The sequence below is a fragment of the Acomys russatus genome, chromosome 13, assembly GCF_903995435.1.
Source record: "Acomys russatus chromosome 13, mAcoRus1.1, whole genome shotgun sequence".
In the NCBI taxonomy this organism is placed as follows: Eukaryota; Metazoa; Chordata; class Mammalia; order Rodentia; family Muridae; genus Acomys; species Acomys russatus.
Window position 1 is genome coordinate 59,325,748 of NC_067149.1, and position 14,540 is coordinate 59,340,287.

At 45.5% G+C, this 14,540-nt stretch overlaps 1 protein-coding gene across 2 annotated transcripts in view; it reads right to left on the reverse strand.

Annotated features, from left to right (window-relative positions):
• Window positions 1–914: 914 nt before the first annotated feature.
• The window catches only part of Gucy2c (guanylate cyclase 2C), a 71,262-nt gene continuing 57,636 nt past the window's right edge, over window positions 915–14,540 (reverse strand). For both annotated transcript variants that reach the window (XM_051155494.1, XM_051155493.1), the window contains 6 exons: window positions 11,708–11,900; window positions 10,183–10,357; window positions 6,831–6,929; window positions 5,208–5,302; window positions 3,358–3,434; window positions 915–1,134 (listed from right to left, as the gene is read on the reverse strand). In XM_051155494.1, coding sequence (XP_051011451.1) covers window positions 960–1,134; window positions 3,358–3,434; window positions 5,208–5,302; window positions 6,831–6,929; window positions 10,183–10,357; window positions 11,708–11,900 — 814 coding nt within the window. In that variant the 3' untranslated portion in view covers window positions 915–959. The remainder of the gene's footprint in view (window positions 1,135–3,357; window positions 3,435–5,207; window positions 5,303–6,830; window positions 6,930–10,182; window positions 10,358–11,707; window positions 11,901–14,540) is intronic.

Genomic DNA, 14,540 nt, shown 5'->3' on the forward strand with positions numbered 1-14,540 from the left:
TAAACTGTAATATACACAAGAAATGCTGTGTGTCACTTAGTGAAGGGACTACACTCTTAGAAACATTTGGAGACACTGGCTACTTCCTAGATAGAACAGGGCATAGTAAGATCTGCCAGCCTGCTTTGTAAGTCTCTGCCAGGACAGGTGTTGCACATTCACTTTGCTAAGTGGATAGGCCAAGGCTAACCCATGGCTTAAATCAACAGTCTCCCTGTGCACAGAGGGTGCTACCGACCCTCAAGAATCCTGTCCTGAGCAGCGACGTTACCCTTGCCTTATTTCCCTGTGGGACACTTAGTCTTTTGGCAAGCAGGAGGTGATGCCTGGTGGCCCCAGGAAGAGGATCTGGCAGTAGAAACATATACCAGACTCTAAAAACTTTTATTTTTTATTTTTTACCTAATATCCAGCATGGTTTCTGAAAACAAAATCACAAGTTAAGCACACTTTCATGGAGATAAGCTACTTAGCATAGAGTTGAGACAATTAAAAAAAAAATCCTCTCATGTGTACAGAAGAGCCAGCAAACAAAACAAAACCAGAAATGAAATGAAATAAAAACAAGCCCCCAAGTTCCATATAGCATATTGCTTCCTCCTCTTTGCCAGGTTGACAGTTCACATGACAACTGTGGGACACGGCTCCAGAACAGAGTCATCACAGTGCCAAGAACACTCATGAAGATCTTAGAAGTCCAAGGTCACCATCCACTGCTACACAGTGAGTTTGAGGCCAGTTTGGCATACGTGAGACTCTGTCTTAATTTAAAAAAACAAAACAAAACAAAGCAAGACAAACAAACAAAAACTAAGACCAGAACAAAACCAGAACAGGCATGTCATTTGTGGAGGGACTCTTCGTCCCAAGCAGGGCCGGGACACTTGTTGAGGAGTCTGGACAATGCACAGTCAGGACGTTGGAGGTTGCTACTGTCAGTTCTTAGAGCTCACCCAGGTCTAAAAATAGGTGCTGTCGTGGTCTGAGTTGTTCAGCTGCAGGTACTCCAAAGCTCCTCTCTTGTAGCTGGCCACCCGCGTGGGCCTCCGGCTCTTCATGCCCAAGGCCTTTCTCTTCTGTAAGGAGCTGGCAATCATGTCTGAAAACTCTGCTTGCAGGCGCTCTTGGCTCTCCCTGGAAAGTGGATGAGAGAGAAGGGCAGAACTCCAGCCTGCTGCATGCAATGCCCCTTAGCCCTGTCAGTTCAAGTGCACCACTACCCAGTGGGTGCCTATTCTGCACTACACACAGGAGTACAAAACCACCACTGCCTTCAATGAGTCCAAAGCATTGCCTTCCCTGCCATATGTGTTAAAAAAACAAAACAAAACAAAACAAAACAAAACAAAACAAAACAAAACAAAAAAAACCGGAGTACATCACAGACAGGAAATGGATCTTTCTCTTTCAAACTGAAACATGTTGCTATAACTGGGGAATATGGGAGAAGATCCATTGAGACCCAGGAAGAGACTGGGTACGGAGAGGAGGTCAGGAATCTACCACACAGCCCTGAAAATACACCAGTTCCCCCACACAGCTGTGCACTGAACATTGCTGGGAGAGAGCTCAGGATGGCTGGAGGTTCCCAAATCTCAGAACGGATCTAGGCCGTCCCGGTTTGAAGCCAGGCTTCCCCAAGTTGACTAAGCATCTTAGTAGTTTGTCTTCTGTCTGTCTGGCCTCTAGGCCTCTGAATGATAGTCTCTTCTCCAGCAAAAGCCACTGCAAGAGCCACAGGGCTGAGGCCAGGAGGCCTGCTAACGGAGCAGGACAATTTGAGTCACCTTCAGTACAGAAACCCTCTATGTCGATAGAAAAAGGAAACCTTCCTTCTATTGCAGAGAGGGCAGAGTCCATGCTCAGACCTGCAACTGTGCTTTTAGGCAAGGCGGGTGCCGGCCTCTCCCCAGCAGACAGAAAGAGGCAGGATCAGAAATGTCCAGAGCCTCTGCTTCCAGTATCTTCTATCCTTTTTGTTGTTTGTTTGTTTGTTGTATATGTATGCTTTGCCTGCATGTGTCTTGCACCGTACTTGTGCCTGGGGCTCAGGTAGCCAGAAAAGGGCATCAGATCTCCTGGAACTAGAGATTCAGGTGGTTGTGAACTGCTTTGTGGGTGCTGGGAATCAAACTCGGGTCCTTTGGGCTCAAATCCTCTGAAAGAGCAGCTAGTGCTCTTAACCTCTGAGCCATCTCTCGAGCTCCTTGCTCTATCTTTATAAGACCCCAAAAGGCACCACACTAGCTCCAAGCTGCCTTCTGCCCTGAAAAAGGCAGAAGCACAGCCTCAGCTGTCCTGTGCTTTGTGAGCAGCACCTAACCAGCCCTTCAGTCGATGCAGGATGACTGCTGGGGCATTCTAGGAAGATGGACAGAAGAGGGATTTTCATTATTTTTATATGATGCAGTACCCATTGTGTCCAGAAGAGGGTGGCATATCCCTTGGAACTAGAGTCACAGAACCGATAAAGTGATGGGAACTAAATTTAGGTCCTCTCATCACTGAGCCACCCCTCCAGGCCCTCCCCCTACCTTTGTTTTTGAGACAGTGTCTATGCAGATTAGGTTGGCCTCACACTCACAGAGATCTGCTTGCCTGAGTGCTGGGATCAAAAGTATGTGCCAGCATACCTGGTGAGTCAAGCATATTTAGTTTAAAATATAATTCGGAGAGGCAGGGTGGCATAACCTGGCATTTGGGAGACCAGCTGAGACAGGAAGGTTGTGAGGTGGAGGCCAGTCTGTATCTCTCCACAAGCAGTGTGTGTGTGTGTGTGTGTGTGTGTGTGTGTGTGTGTGTGTGTGTGTGTGTGTGTGTGTGTGTGTGTGTACATATTCATTTATGGGTGTACTCTATTTAACCAGTCTTTCACCTTGCAACTACATCATAGGGGAAATTTAAAAATAACCCCTGGGAGGGTAGAAGGAAAAGGAGCCAGTAGAACAAAATAAAGCCAACACTGATTAAATAAGAACAAAAGTCTCCTCTGGTTCTACAGGATTCCCTTTTCTCTTCCCCTAACGAGCCTCCTGGGACAACGGGACAAGAGCACCCAGTGTGACTTCACTGAGAACACAGGCCTGACTGAGCAAACACCCAGCGCTCTGGAGCAGCAGCGACTGCATGTTTTCTATATCACTGCATCTGAGGAAGACGCAGGCAGTCTGGACCCTCCAGCTCAGCAGCTGGACAAGGGAACATTCTACATGGTTTTCACATGTTTAGTTCTCACCTCATCCAAAGTGTCATTGCCACTCGCCGGGCACAGGTCGAGTTGAATGCCCTAAGTAACAGAGTGTGCCAGCCCACCCAGGACTTCCAGCTCCCCTCCCTCCCGGACACCCAGAAGCTTACATGGTCGGTGGGGTAGGCAGGCTGTACTCTTGGTCCTTCATCCCAGTCAGCCAGTATGTTGTCTCTGTTCCTCTTCCCTAGTGACACAAAAGAGGAAGGTCTCATGTGACGGCAGCGCTGTTCCAAGAGGCACACCACCTGCATTCCCCGTCATGCTTAAGCATTTAGACAAAAATTTAAGATGTGTCTCATCAGGCTGATTTCTTTGTGCTTTTTCTTCCCCCTCCAATTCTGCTTTTTAAATTTTACTATTAAGTTATGTATTTATTTGTTCTGAAGACAGGGTCCCACACTATGGTGCAGGAAGGTCTGGAGCTCACCATGGGACACACGGTACCTCAAACTCACAGCAGGTCTCCTGGTCCAGACACCGAATACCAGGATTTCTGGTATGAGCCACCATGCCCAGCCAGACTAGATGCTTTCAAAATAGAGCTTTCTTTTTCTCAGAAGATATTTCAGATTACAGTATAGCAACATTTTAGGAACCCTAACGTATAAAGAAAGAAATTCAGCCCTGATGAGATGGCTCATTTGGAAAGCACTGGTTTGTGAGCACATGGGGACCTGAATTCAGGTCACCAGCACCCCAGTACAAAGCTGGGTGCAAGAGCACATGACTGTAATCCCCATGCTGGGGGGCGCCAGGGACAGGTAGACCCCTAGAGCTCACAGCCCAACCAGTCCAGTCAAATCAGAGTTCCAGGTCTAGTGTTCCAGGTCTAGTGGGAGACCCCACCTCAAAAAATAAGATGAGGGCATCAAGACAGCTCACGGGTTAAAGGCACTGGCACGAAAGCCTGACGGGAGTTCAATCCCTAGGTACACACAGAGGTGGGAAGAGAGACAACAGACTCCACAAGGGTGTGAACACACACACACACACACACACACACACACACACACACACCAAATAAACTTAAAACAAAGTAAATAAGATTTACATAAACTGAAGAAAACAGCCAGTGTTAATGTCTGGTTTGTATACAAATTCAACACACACAAATGAGTAAGTTAATTTTAAAGAAACGATGAAGTCCACCTGCAGTTTTATCACACCAACAAGTTTCTTTTTTCTTTCTTTCTTTCTTTCTTTCTTTCTTTCTTTCTTTCTTTCTTTCTTTCTTTTGTGTGTGTGTGTGTATGCACGTGCACACGTGCGCGTTTCCAGACAGGGTTTCTCTTTGTAGCCTTGGCTGTCCTGGACTCTCTTTGTAGATCAGGCTGACGTGGAACTCACAGAGATCCACCTGGCTCTGCCTCCCCGCAGTGCTGGGATTACAGGTGGCACCCAGTTGTTGTTTTATTTTTTTAATTATTTTTAGATTTATTTATTTTACTTTATGTGTATGAGTGCTTTTTGCCTATATGTACATATGTACATATGTATGTATGCATGAATGTATGTGTGTGTGTGTGTGTGTGTGTGTGTGTGTGTGTGTGTATACCATGTGCATGCAGTGCCTGTGGAGACCAGGAGAGAGTGTCAGATCACTTAGAATTGGTGATATAGATGGCTGTGGCCCACCACGTGGGTGTTGGGAACTGGACCTGCGTCCTCTGCAAGAGCAAGTGCTTTTAACCTCTGAGCTGTCTCTCTAGCCTGCTAGCAGTGCTTTATAGTATACTGGCCACAGCACAGACTACAGAAGGGGCTTGTTGGAGCACAGACTGGTTCCAAGTTCACACACTCGGGCAGAGGTTCTTTCTCTAGGGATGGTGGAGGTCACTGAAGGGTGGACAGAAAACGGGTCTTCAGCTTCATCTTTTCTGACTTTCTTGGTGCAGGCTCACATGCGGCCCACATGCATCTGAGCGCTCGCTCACACATGTTTGCATAGCCTTCTTACCTTTAAGTATGTCTCTCCTCTCACTTCATACAGGAACTGGCAGTCCGTCCTCTTCAGGATGGCTATGGTGGAGCTGCTCATATGGATCCTCAAGGCTGGAAACACAAACCAGATCAATGGAGATCTCCCGTGTTGAGATCTAAGATGGCCACGCTTGTTTCTCTCTGATTCGACATGTCAACAGCACCCTAAGCTGCTATTCTCCGCCATGGAGAAGTACATACAGCTATTTTAGTGAGTAGCCCTTTAAAAACAGTGTCAGTAGGATGAGAAAAATATTACCCAAGCAGAGAAGAGGGTCTGGCACTGTTTGTTTTTTCTTTTGTGTGTATGTGTGTGGGGGGCAGAATGTTGGCACTCCCCAGGTCTTGTCCTTTGACCTGACTTTGGATGGAGCTTCTTGTTCTGAGCCTGGGCAGGGGCTTTGGCTCAGTGTCCCCAGAATAAAGTTCCAGGAAATAGCTAAGGTGCTGTGGGCAAGGTGAAGATCTGGGCGCTGAGTTTTCCCAGGCAGCACCAGGTCCTTCTGTAGCACTAGTTGCTTCTGAAAGCCAAGTGGTGAGGGATTCCCACCCAACGCTCACTGCTGGATGCCCAACAGCCACACCACAAGCCATAACAGTGGCCTAAAATAGTGGACACCCTCCATGGACCAGAGGACTGCTGAGTGCATAATAACTCTGCCGCATCCCAGTCCTGTCCAGAGACCCTCCCAAGAAGGTCGGTGTCTCGTCCTCAGCTTATGTATTCACCTTTCTGAGGCTGTGAAAGGTGAGTGACTTCCCCCCAACATATGCAGGTAATGGTTAATACAGTGTGTATTTTAATCTTTTTGTTTTACCCCTACTTTGTTCTTTTTGTGATGCTACTGTGTGCTTTGTGGTGCATAATTCTAAGGTCAGATTGTCAGCTTAACTATCAAATCTTGTCCTGGGTCCTGTGTTTTTGTCAGCTTTTTTTTTTTTTTGAGGGGAAGTGGTTTTTGGTTTTTGGAGACAGGGTTTCTCTGTGTAGCCTTGGCTGTTCTGGACTCACTTTGTAGACTAGGCTGGCTTCAAGCTCACAGAGATCCATCTGCCTTCGCCTCCCGAGCGCAGGATTACAGGGATGCGCCACTGCACCCAGCATTTTTGTCAGCATTTAAAACTTCATCTACCAATGCTTTTACTTACTATATATTTTTGATACCATCACTATCATCAATATTAATCTATCATCTACTGCATGTAGTACATGGTGCCCCAATTTTGCCAGGTACGTGCCTTTGTAAAACATCAAAGATCGAGTCAGTCTGAAGAGGGACATGAAACCTTTGTGCATGAACAAATTCCTAGATATGCTCTTTCTACTGAAATCACCTTCTAGGAAGCCCAAATAAATGGGAAAGATGAATCTGAGCCAGGGCGCCTGGTCTGTGTCTTTCCCACTGGATAACACACAGTTTACACAGATCTACGCTAAAGTTCATGCCTATTCCAGCCAGCACATGCCTGCACTCACTGCACAGGAACAGTCTGAAACTGAAGGAAAAAGACTAAAACAACTGGCAATACACACAACAACATTAACTGTGGCAACGGTAACACAGGCGCAGGCCTAGCCCACGGGAGGGGCCCTTCTTACGGAGGCCGGTGGATTCCATCCTAGAGGCGGTGTTGACAGTATCTCCAAACAGGCAGTAACGAGGCATCTTGATCCCCACGACACCAGCAGCACAGGGGCCTGGAGTGAAGGAAGGGAAAGGAGGCATCGTTGCGCACTGAGGATGGAGTTGAGACCCGTGAGCCTTTCTCATGGTCAAGACATGGCGACATGGCTGAAGAGGTGATGTCACCCCTTTAACAAATGAATACAAGCCCTTGGGGTTTTGCTATAACAAAGAACACTTACTTGAATTTTCACTGAACAAGTAGGCATTTAGTGGTCCACGTCACAAAAATGCCAACATTTAAAACCTAAAGACACTCAGGAAAGGTTCAGGTGACCCCACAGTTTGCCTGTTGCACCAAGGCACACCACCCTGAACTCTAGGTTGCCAGGAGAAACCACAGACACAACTGCCCGTGTTTGCTTTGTGTTTGTTTTATGGTGTGATTTCTAGGATTGGTGGCATCTAATGGAACACCCCAGAAGACAAGGACTTGGCAGAGTCTTCCCTAAGTATCACGGGCCACACAGATGCTTCTGGATTAAGTCGGTGGCACAAGGATGTTTTAACATGCAGAACAGAAACCAAGACAGAGTGCACATCACAGCCTCACGGGTAGGTGATGTGGACCTCTGTTCCTTAATCATGAACAGGCATCATCTTGATCAAAGCAGCTGCTGTCCCTTCATAGGGAGGTCATCAGAGCCCCCCTCGCCCCTGCCCCCAATGTGAGAGAGATTCCAGCCCCTCACTCCCTCCTGCATCCTCCTGAAAGCTGTGATTCTGACCCGGTTGCATGTGGTCTAGGGAGATGCTACAGTTCATGAGAAGAGAGACCAGCTGAAGCAGGGGGACACCATCTGTGCAGCTGTGAGGAGTCATCATCCTTGGGATTTTTGAGTCAGGTCATTATTTGGGGTCACCCAAACTCTTGTAAGTAAACCCAGCAAACTGCTCACTGGCCACTTAGCTAGATGTGGTGAAAGTGTTACTCTGGTCTCTCACTGGTGTCCTCTCTGGGAGGTGTCCCCAGAAGATGTTGATCACATCTCCCCAGGAAAAGTTAATGCACCCATTGGAAAGAACGGCCGTTGTACCAGGGTTTGCAGGGACAACTGCACACAGGGCTAATTATTAATACTGAAACTGAAGACTGGCTTCTGCCTGGAAGGAGCTACTAGGTTTCTGATTGGCATTGTTTCCATACATGGATTTCTACTTTTGGTTGTTTTTGAGACAAGCTCTCACTATGTGGCTCTGACTGTCTTGGAGCTCACTATATAGACCAGGGTGGCTCACACTTATGGAGATCTACTTTCCTCTGCTTCCTGAGTGCTGAGATTATGACTCAGTGTGCATTGCTTTCACAGCAGACCTGAGTGGGGTTCCAAGCCCCAAGTACAGCAGCTCATAACTGCCTGTGAGCCTAGCTCCAGGGGCTCTGACACCGGCTTCTAGCATCTACAGTTACTTGCACTTGTATGTATACACACACACACACACACACACACACACACACACACACACACACGTAATAATTAAAAAAAGAACCCAAAGCATGAGAGCTTCTTTATACCTTTATCCTACCAGTGAAGATCAAAATAAACCAAAACTAGCTCAAAATACTGAATTTTACCTGAGTCTTTGGCTCTTCATTATCAGATTTGATAGAAAATAAAACAAAAACAAACAGTCCCCTAACAAAATCACAGAAGAGATGAAATAGGGAAGACGTGTGTGTGTGTGATTGTGTGTTTGCGTGTGTGTGTGAAAGGTAAGACAATGTCTCATGCAAAGTATTAGGGATGATGACTTAACAGTTTCATCTTATGTATTCATTGTACATTATACTGTGTTACATAAACACGTTTTCCCACAGGTATCTGGTCATTGCTCATGTATATTTCCTCTCTTGTTCCCTAGCTTTCCTTTCTTCTTTTTTATCCTGCCAGTCCTCTTCCCCTACACAGTTTTCCGCCCTTCATTTTATATATATGTACACAGTTTTACATGTGTATGTAAAATCTAGGGACCACATACAAGGAAAAAAAATCCCATGATCTTTGGTTTTTGAGACTGGCTTAATTTGCTTAGTTAACATGATTATGTCCAGTTGTTTCCATTTTCCTGCAAACAACATAACTTCTTTTTCCTCTATGCTGATAAATGGTCCCTTGTGTTTATGCGCCAAAGTTTCTTTTTCTGTTCCTCTGTTGTTGGACACCTAGGTTGGTTATGAGTTTCCCTCCAGCTACATGCTTCTATAAGGCCTATAATTTATCTTCTCACGTCTCTATGATCAAGGCCGTTAACTAACCTGGCGGCCTGACAGTGCTCTCTGCCTCGCATCTCCACGTAACAAATGACACCCTAACTTGCTACCTAAATTAGCCGCCTCGTTTACAAATATACAGTCACAGCCCTCAGGCTCCTGTGAGTCACTGATCACGTCACGCAGCAGATTCGAACCTTAGCCAATCAGATGCTTGGATATTGGTGAGTTTTAGCCAATGAGCTGCTTTCTGTCTCTCACCCCCCCCTCTCTCTTTTCCACCTCATTCTTACAGATGGCCTCAAACTTGTGATACCTCTGACTTGCGGGTGTAGGAGTACAAGCAGGTACCCCACCCCCACCCCCACCAGCCTCGCGGCTGTTTCCTGTCTGCAGATGCCGCTGTCCGCACTTTGGTTCCGAGGCCACAATTTGTGAATTGTTCTTTCTTAGATAACTCTCATTGATTTTGATTGGAGTTTCCTTTCAACGGGGCTGTGAAACTCCCACAGTCTTCCATGTGACCCACGTACTTTTTCTAGCACTGCAGTGGACTGAGTATAACTATTAGAGGGGATTTGCCCAGTTGTTTTCCCTTTGAATCACATAATTTTAGATATTATTTTTCTTTTTAAGAAAGAGTGTAGTTTTCATTATGTGTACCCGTCCGTCTGTGTATGGGTAGGAGGATATGATGCTGGAGGAGGGAGGAAAAAGGTGTCATGTCGCCTGCAGCTGGAGTTACAGGTAGTTGTGAGCTCCAGTATGTATAATGGACTCCACGTTTGGCACACAGAATTTAATAAGTCTCACAGGAAAACCTGACCGCCGATGTGATGGCGCACGCCTTTAATCCCAGCACTCGGGAGGCAGAGGCAGGCAGATCACTGAGAGTTCGAGGCCAGCCTGGTGTACAAAGTGAGTCCAGGACAGCCAGGACTACACAGAGAAACCCTGTCTCGAAAAACCAAAAAAAAAAAAAAAAAAAAAAAAAGATGTTCTTGTGTGTTCAGCTTCGCGTGACCCCCCTCTCAGTAGGAAGCCCAACTCCTTACCAGAATGAACTCCAATGCGAATCCACACTGGGAGGCCAGGGAGATGCTCTAGCTCAAACGTCCCTATGAAGCTGAGGATGTCCAAAGCCATCTTGGAAATGTCTACTGCGTGTCGGTTGCCGTTTCGCATAGGCAAACCGCTGGCCACCACATAGGCATCACCGATGGTTTCTACCTGTGGAAACATGTTCTTATCAGCGACTGTACCCTGATGGGTCACCAGCATTGACCCGAACCCTTCACAGAATGCACAAATAAATAGGGCGGTTGGGAGCTCAGTATAAGCACAGTTCTGCCCCCCTCCTTCAGGGCCAACTCTATGCCGTCCAGGTTTGTTCATTTGTTTGTTTGTTTGTTTGTTTTTCGATAGTCTAGTTAACTGGATGACAAAATAGATATGGAAGCTTTTAACCATTAAAAATGTATTTCATAATCAGATTGTACAGATGTAATGTCTATAGATTGTAGGCAATTGTGTAAAATGTTCAAATAATCTGGTGGTGGGGCTGGGGCATGGCTTGGTGATTGAGAACACCTCTGTTCTTACAGAAAACCAGGTTGCACTCCCAGGCCCCATATGGTGGCTTGCAACTGCGGTTCCAGGGGATCAGATGTCTCTGTGGGCACATACATGTAAGCGGTACAGACAAGAAGGTATACACATGCTCATACGTTTAACAACTAAAATAAAAACTAATTAACTAAATACTCTGACAGATCCTGTATAATTTTAGTAATATACTAAATTGCCGGAGTAATCTTTAGTGACTATCGCTTTTCTACATAGTATTTTACCAACAGTAATTGTAGCTTTCTTCAAGATAAATTAAGCTTGCAGTCTTGTGCTGTGTTTACCATAACTCCACTGTCTCCACTTTGTTTACAGTCAGCTTAAATGCTGTCCATTGCTCGGGAGATGGTTTGAAGTGCTGACATTTCTTTTGTATTTGTCACCCCAAATTCATTTGTGCTCCTTCTGTTCTACTTCTAAAGGTAATTTGGACTTTAGTTCCCTCCCCCCATTTAATTCTTCCACATTGCTTCCATTTCAGCTTGGATTCAACCGGCACGTCAATGAGTATTAAGGATTTATTCTTTATTTTTATGTGCATGTTTGTATGGGCCTGTGTGTTGGTTTGTGTGCATAAATGCAGATGCCTGTGGGGGTAACTAGAAGAGGTGACAGATCCCTTGTACTAGAGGGGCAGGTGGTTCTGAGCCCCCTACCCAAACCCCAACCCCAACTTAGCTGCTGAAACTAAACGTAGGACCTCTAGAAGAACAAAGTATTCTTAACCAGTTGCTTATTATATGTTGACTAGGGGATGACAGGAGCTATAACAAGAGCAACTGTGTTGCCGGGTGTGGTGGCACACATCTTTAATCCCAGCACTTGGGAGGCAGAGGCAGGCAGATTGCTGTGAGTTCGAGGCCAGCCTGGTCTACAAAGCAAAAGAGCAACTGTGCCAGGCTCTGGTGGCCTTGGGCTGCCCCGCTGTCTCAGCCTGAGGGTAGAAGCAGTTACCTTGTAGACGTCATGATGATCCACAATCTGGTCAAAACTCCTGTAGATGTCATTTAGCATGTCCACCACCTCCATGGGCGTGCTGTACTTGCAGATGGTTGTGAAGCCGACAATGTCACTGAAGTAGATTGTGACTTCTTCGTATAGCTCTGGCTCCACAATCCCTTTCTCCTTCAGGGACTTCACCACCAGCCTAAGTGAGGGAGATGTGGGGAGGGGGCACTTTTAACCTCTGCAGAGCTTTCCTGCCTTACAGTTCAGATTTTAGCAACTGTCAACGGGATTGAAAAATTTGAGATTTCGGAAGAATTCCCATGTCCGGGAAGCAAAAGCAACATTATCTATCATACATTATGTGTCTGACTACATTGCTCCTATATGTGTGCATGTTTTTGAATTTGGGTGAATATAAGAACTTTCAACATTAACTTAGATTAGTAATAATATTCATAAACTCACAATGATAATTCTTATGTAACTATAATGCCGGTTGTGTCCACTCTTTGCCTTTCCATTGATAACCCACTCAAACAAGCATCGCACCATATTCAGAAGCCTAGTTGATGAGTGTGTCACTGATGTAAGAAACTGACCCCAAAGCTATGAGTGCTGCTTTTCTCACCAAATCCAGCAGTTTTATTCCTCTCACATACTTCATGGGATTAGTTAGTACATGCCAAAGGAGGAGTGCTTTCAACACTCACCTTAATATCTTTAAATCTGAGTTTATTGGACATTTTGGGTCCTTTAAAAAACAAAGACAAACACACCATATATAGGTAGCAATTCTGGCAAAACATGCCAAAGAGAAGTCGCTTAGAAAGGCCTCCCTGGGGGCCTGGAGAGATGGCTCAATAGTTAAGAGCACTATCTGCTCTTCCAGAGGTCCTGAGTTCAATTCCCAGCAACCATGTGGTGTCTCACAACCATCTATAAAGGGATCTGATGCCCTCTTCTGGTATGCAGGTGTGCATGCTGAAAGAGCACTCATATAGATAAAATAAATAAATAACAACAAACAAGAAAGCCTCATTGAAGAGATGGAAGGTGTAGTTTCTCAGAGCACGGATTGGACTTCCTTTAGGGGCCAAGTTGCCTTCCCCATCAAGGAAGGGACCTGGGGGCTGACTGGGGTTAAGCACTCTCTGCTGCTGTTGGGGTCATTTTGAAGAGAGCCCAAGTACCTGGGTAGAAATATGGAACCCTTAGAATCAGAACCTAGAAGCTGGGAGGCGCTACAGCAGTGTAGGAGAACAAATCCCTCATTTTACTTTATTTCGTACAAGTGTCTGCTTGCATGTGTGTATATGCACTACATGTGTACCTGCAGAGGCCAGACGAGGGCACAAGATCCCTCGAGACAGGAGTTACGGATGGTTGTGAGGCACCATGTGGGTGCTGGGAATCTGGGTTCTTTGTAAGAGCAGCAAATGCTCCTAACCATTGAGGAATGTCTCCAGTCCCTAAATCCTTCATTTTTATATAGATAAGACAACAAAGGGATGAAAGAGAAGTGGGGATTCTCTGTGACCTCATAGCTTGCTGTGGACAGAGCTGTTATTAGAACCGAGCAACACCTGTGCTGTGCGCCATGCGCCTTCTGCAATCCAGGCCTTGAGTGTTCAGAAGGCTTGGAGTCTAGACTAACAATCACAGAATGCCAAGGGATTGTCTAGGAACGCCATGGCCTCTCAGCCGTGGGGGTCTGGAGCCCACTAGACTGTCCTGTGCTTGAAGAAAAGTCTTTTCAGCTGGAGCAACTTAACTTAGGAACCTTTGCAAAATAACCACTGATATGGCTCAGCAGGTTGTGATGGCACATTGTGCATAAAGTGCGGAGTGTTGTGGGGGTGACAAATAATGATTACACTGAGATTCCTGCCATTTTGTGCTTTTTATACTGCAATGTATGTTTATATTGAAGAAGGCAAAGAAACTTGAAAACAGTGTACTCCTCAGAAAAACTAGTGTTTATAGAAAAGGAAAGTGAATTTTAGGTGGTCAGCAAGTTGCTGTTCTTACAGAATTTGAATACAAATTAGACATTGTTTATTGCTCAGAAGAAGAAAACCTATTTATGCTTTCCTAATCTCATGGGTATCATTCATATAAATGTTGACATGATGATAGTTCATAATATATATATATATACACACATATATATTCTTCAGTGTTGTAATAAATAATACTTTTTGATTTCTCTAGGAAGTATTCACTTAATGCTATTTTGCAAACAGGAAGTTTTCACAAGGATAAACATATTTTACCAGAATTATGGTGAAGTCTGGCTACAACCACCTAGCAAAATTATCTGCTACTGGGGCAGGAGAGATGGCTCAGCCATTAAGAGTGCCTGTTGCTTTTCCAGAGGACACAAATTTTGTTCCCAGATTCCATATCAGGTAGGTCACAACCACTTATAACTCTAGCTCCTGGAGATCTGACATTGTCCTCTAGCCTGCATGGGCAACCACATTTGAGCTTATATACACGTAGGCACAGCACACACACACACACTTTTTAAAAATTGCCATCTAGTGGTCAAAGTGGCATGTTGAACCAAGCCTGTGAAAACTGTTAAGGTATGGAGCCAACTGTTCCAACCCATTGGAATGATATTGTTGCCTAAAATATCTGACGGTCAAACCCTGGGAAGGTGGCCAGGTAATCAAGGTGTTATTTTTGTCAACAAGGTATTACTGTTCAGGCAAGGAATCCTGCAAGATTATAATGAGGTTATGTGGCTCAGGTAACATATGCCTCTTTGACACCGAGGTGGAGGGGTCTAGTGTATTTCCAGAATGCTCTTCCAGCTGTGTGTAGGGTCTCCTGG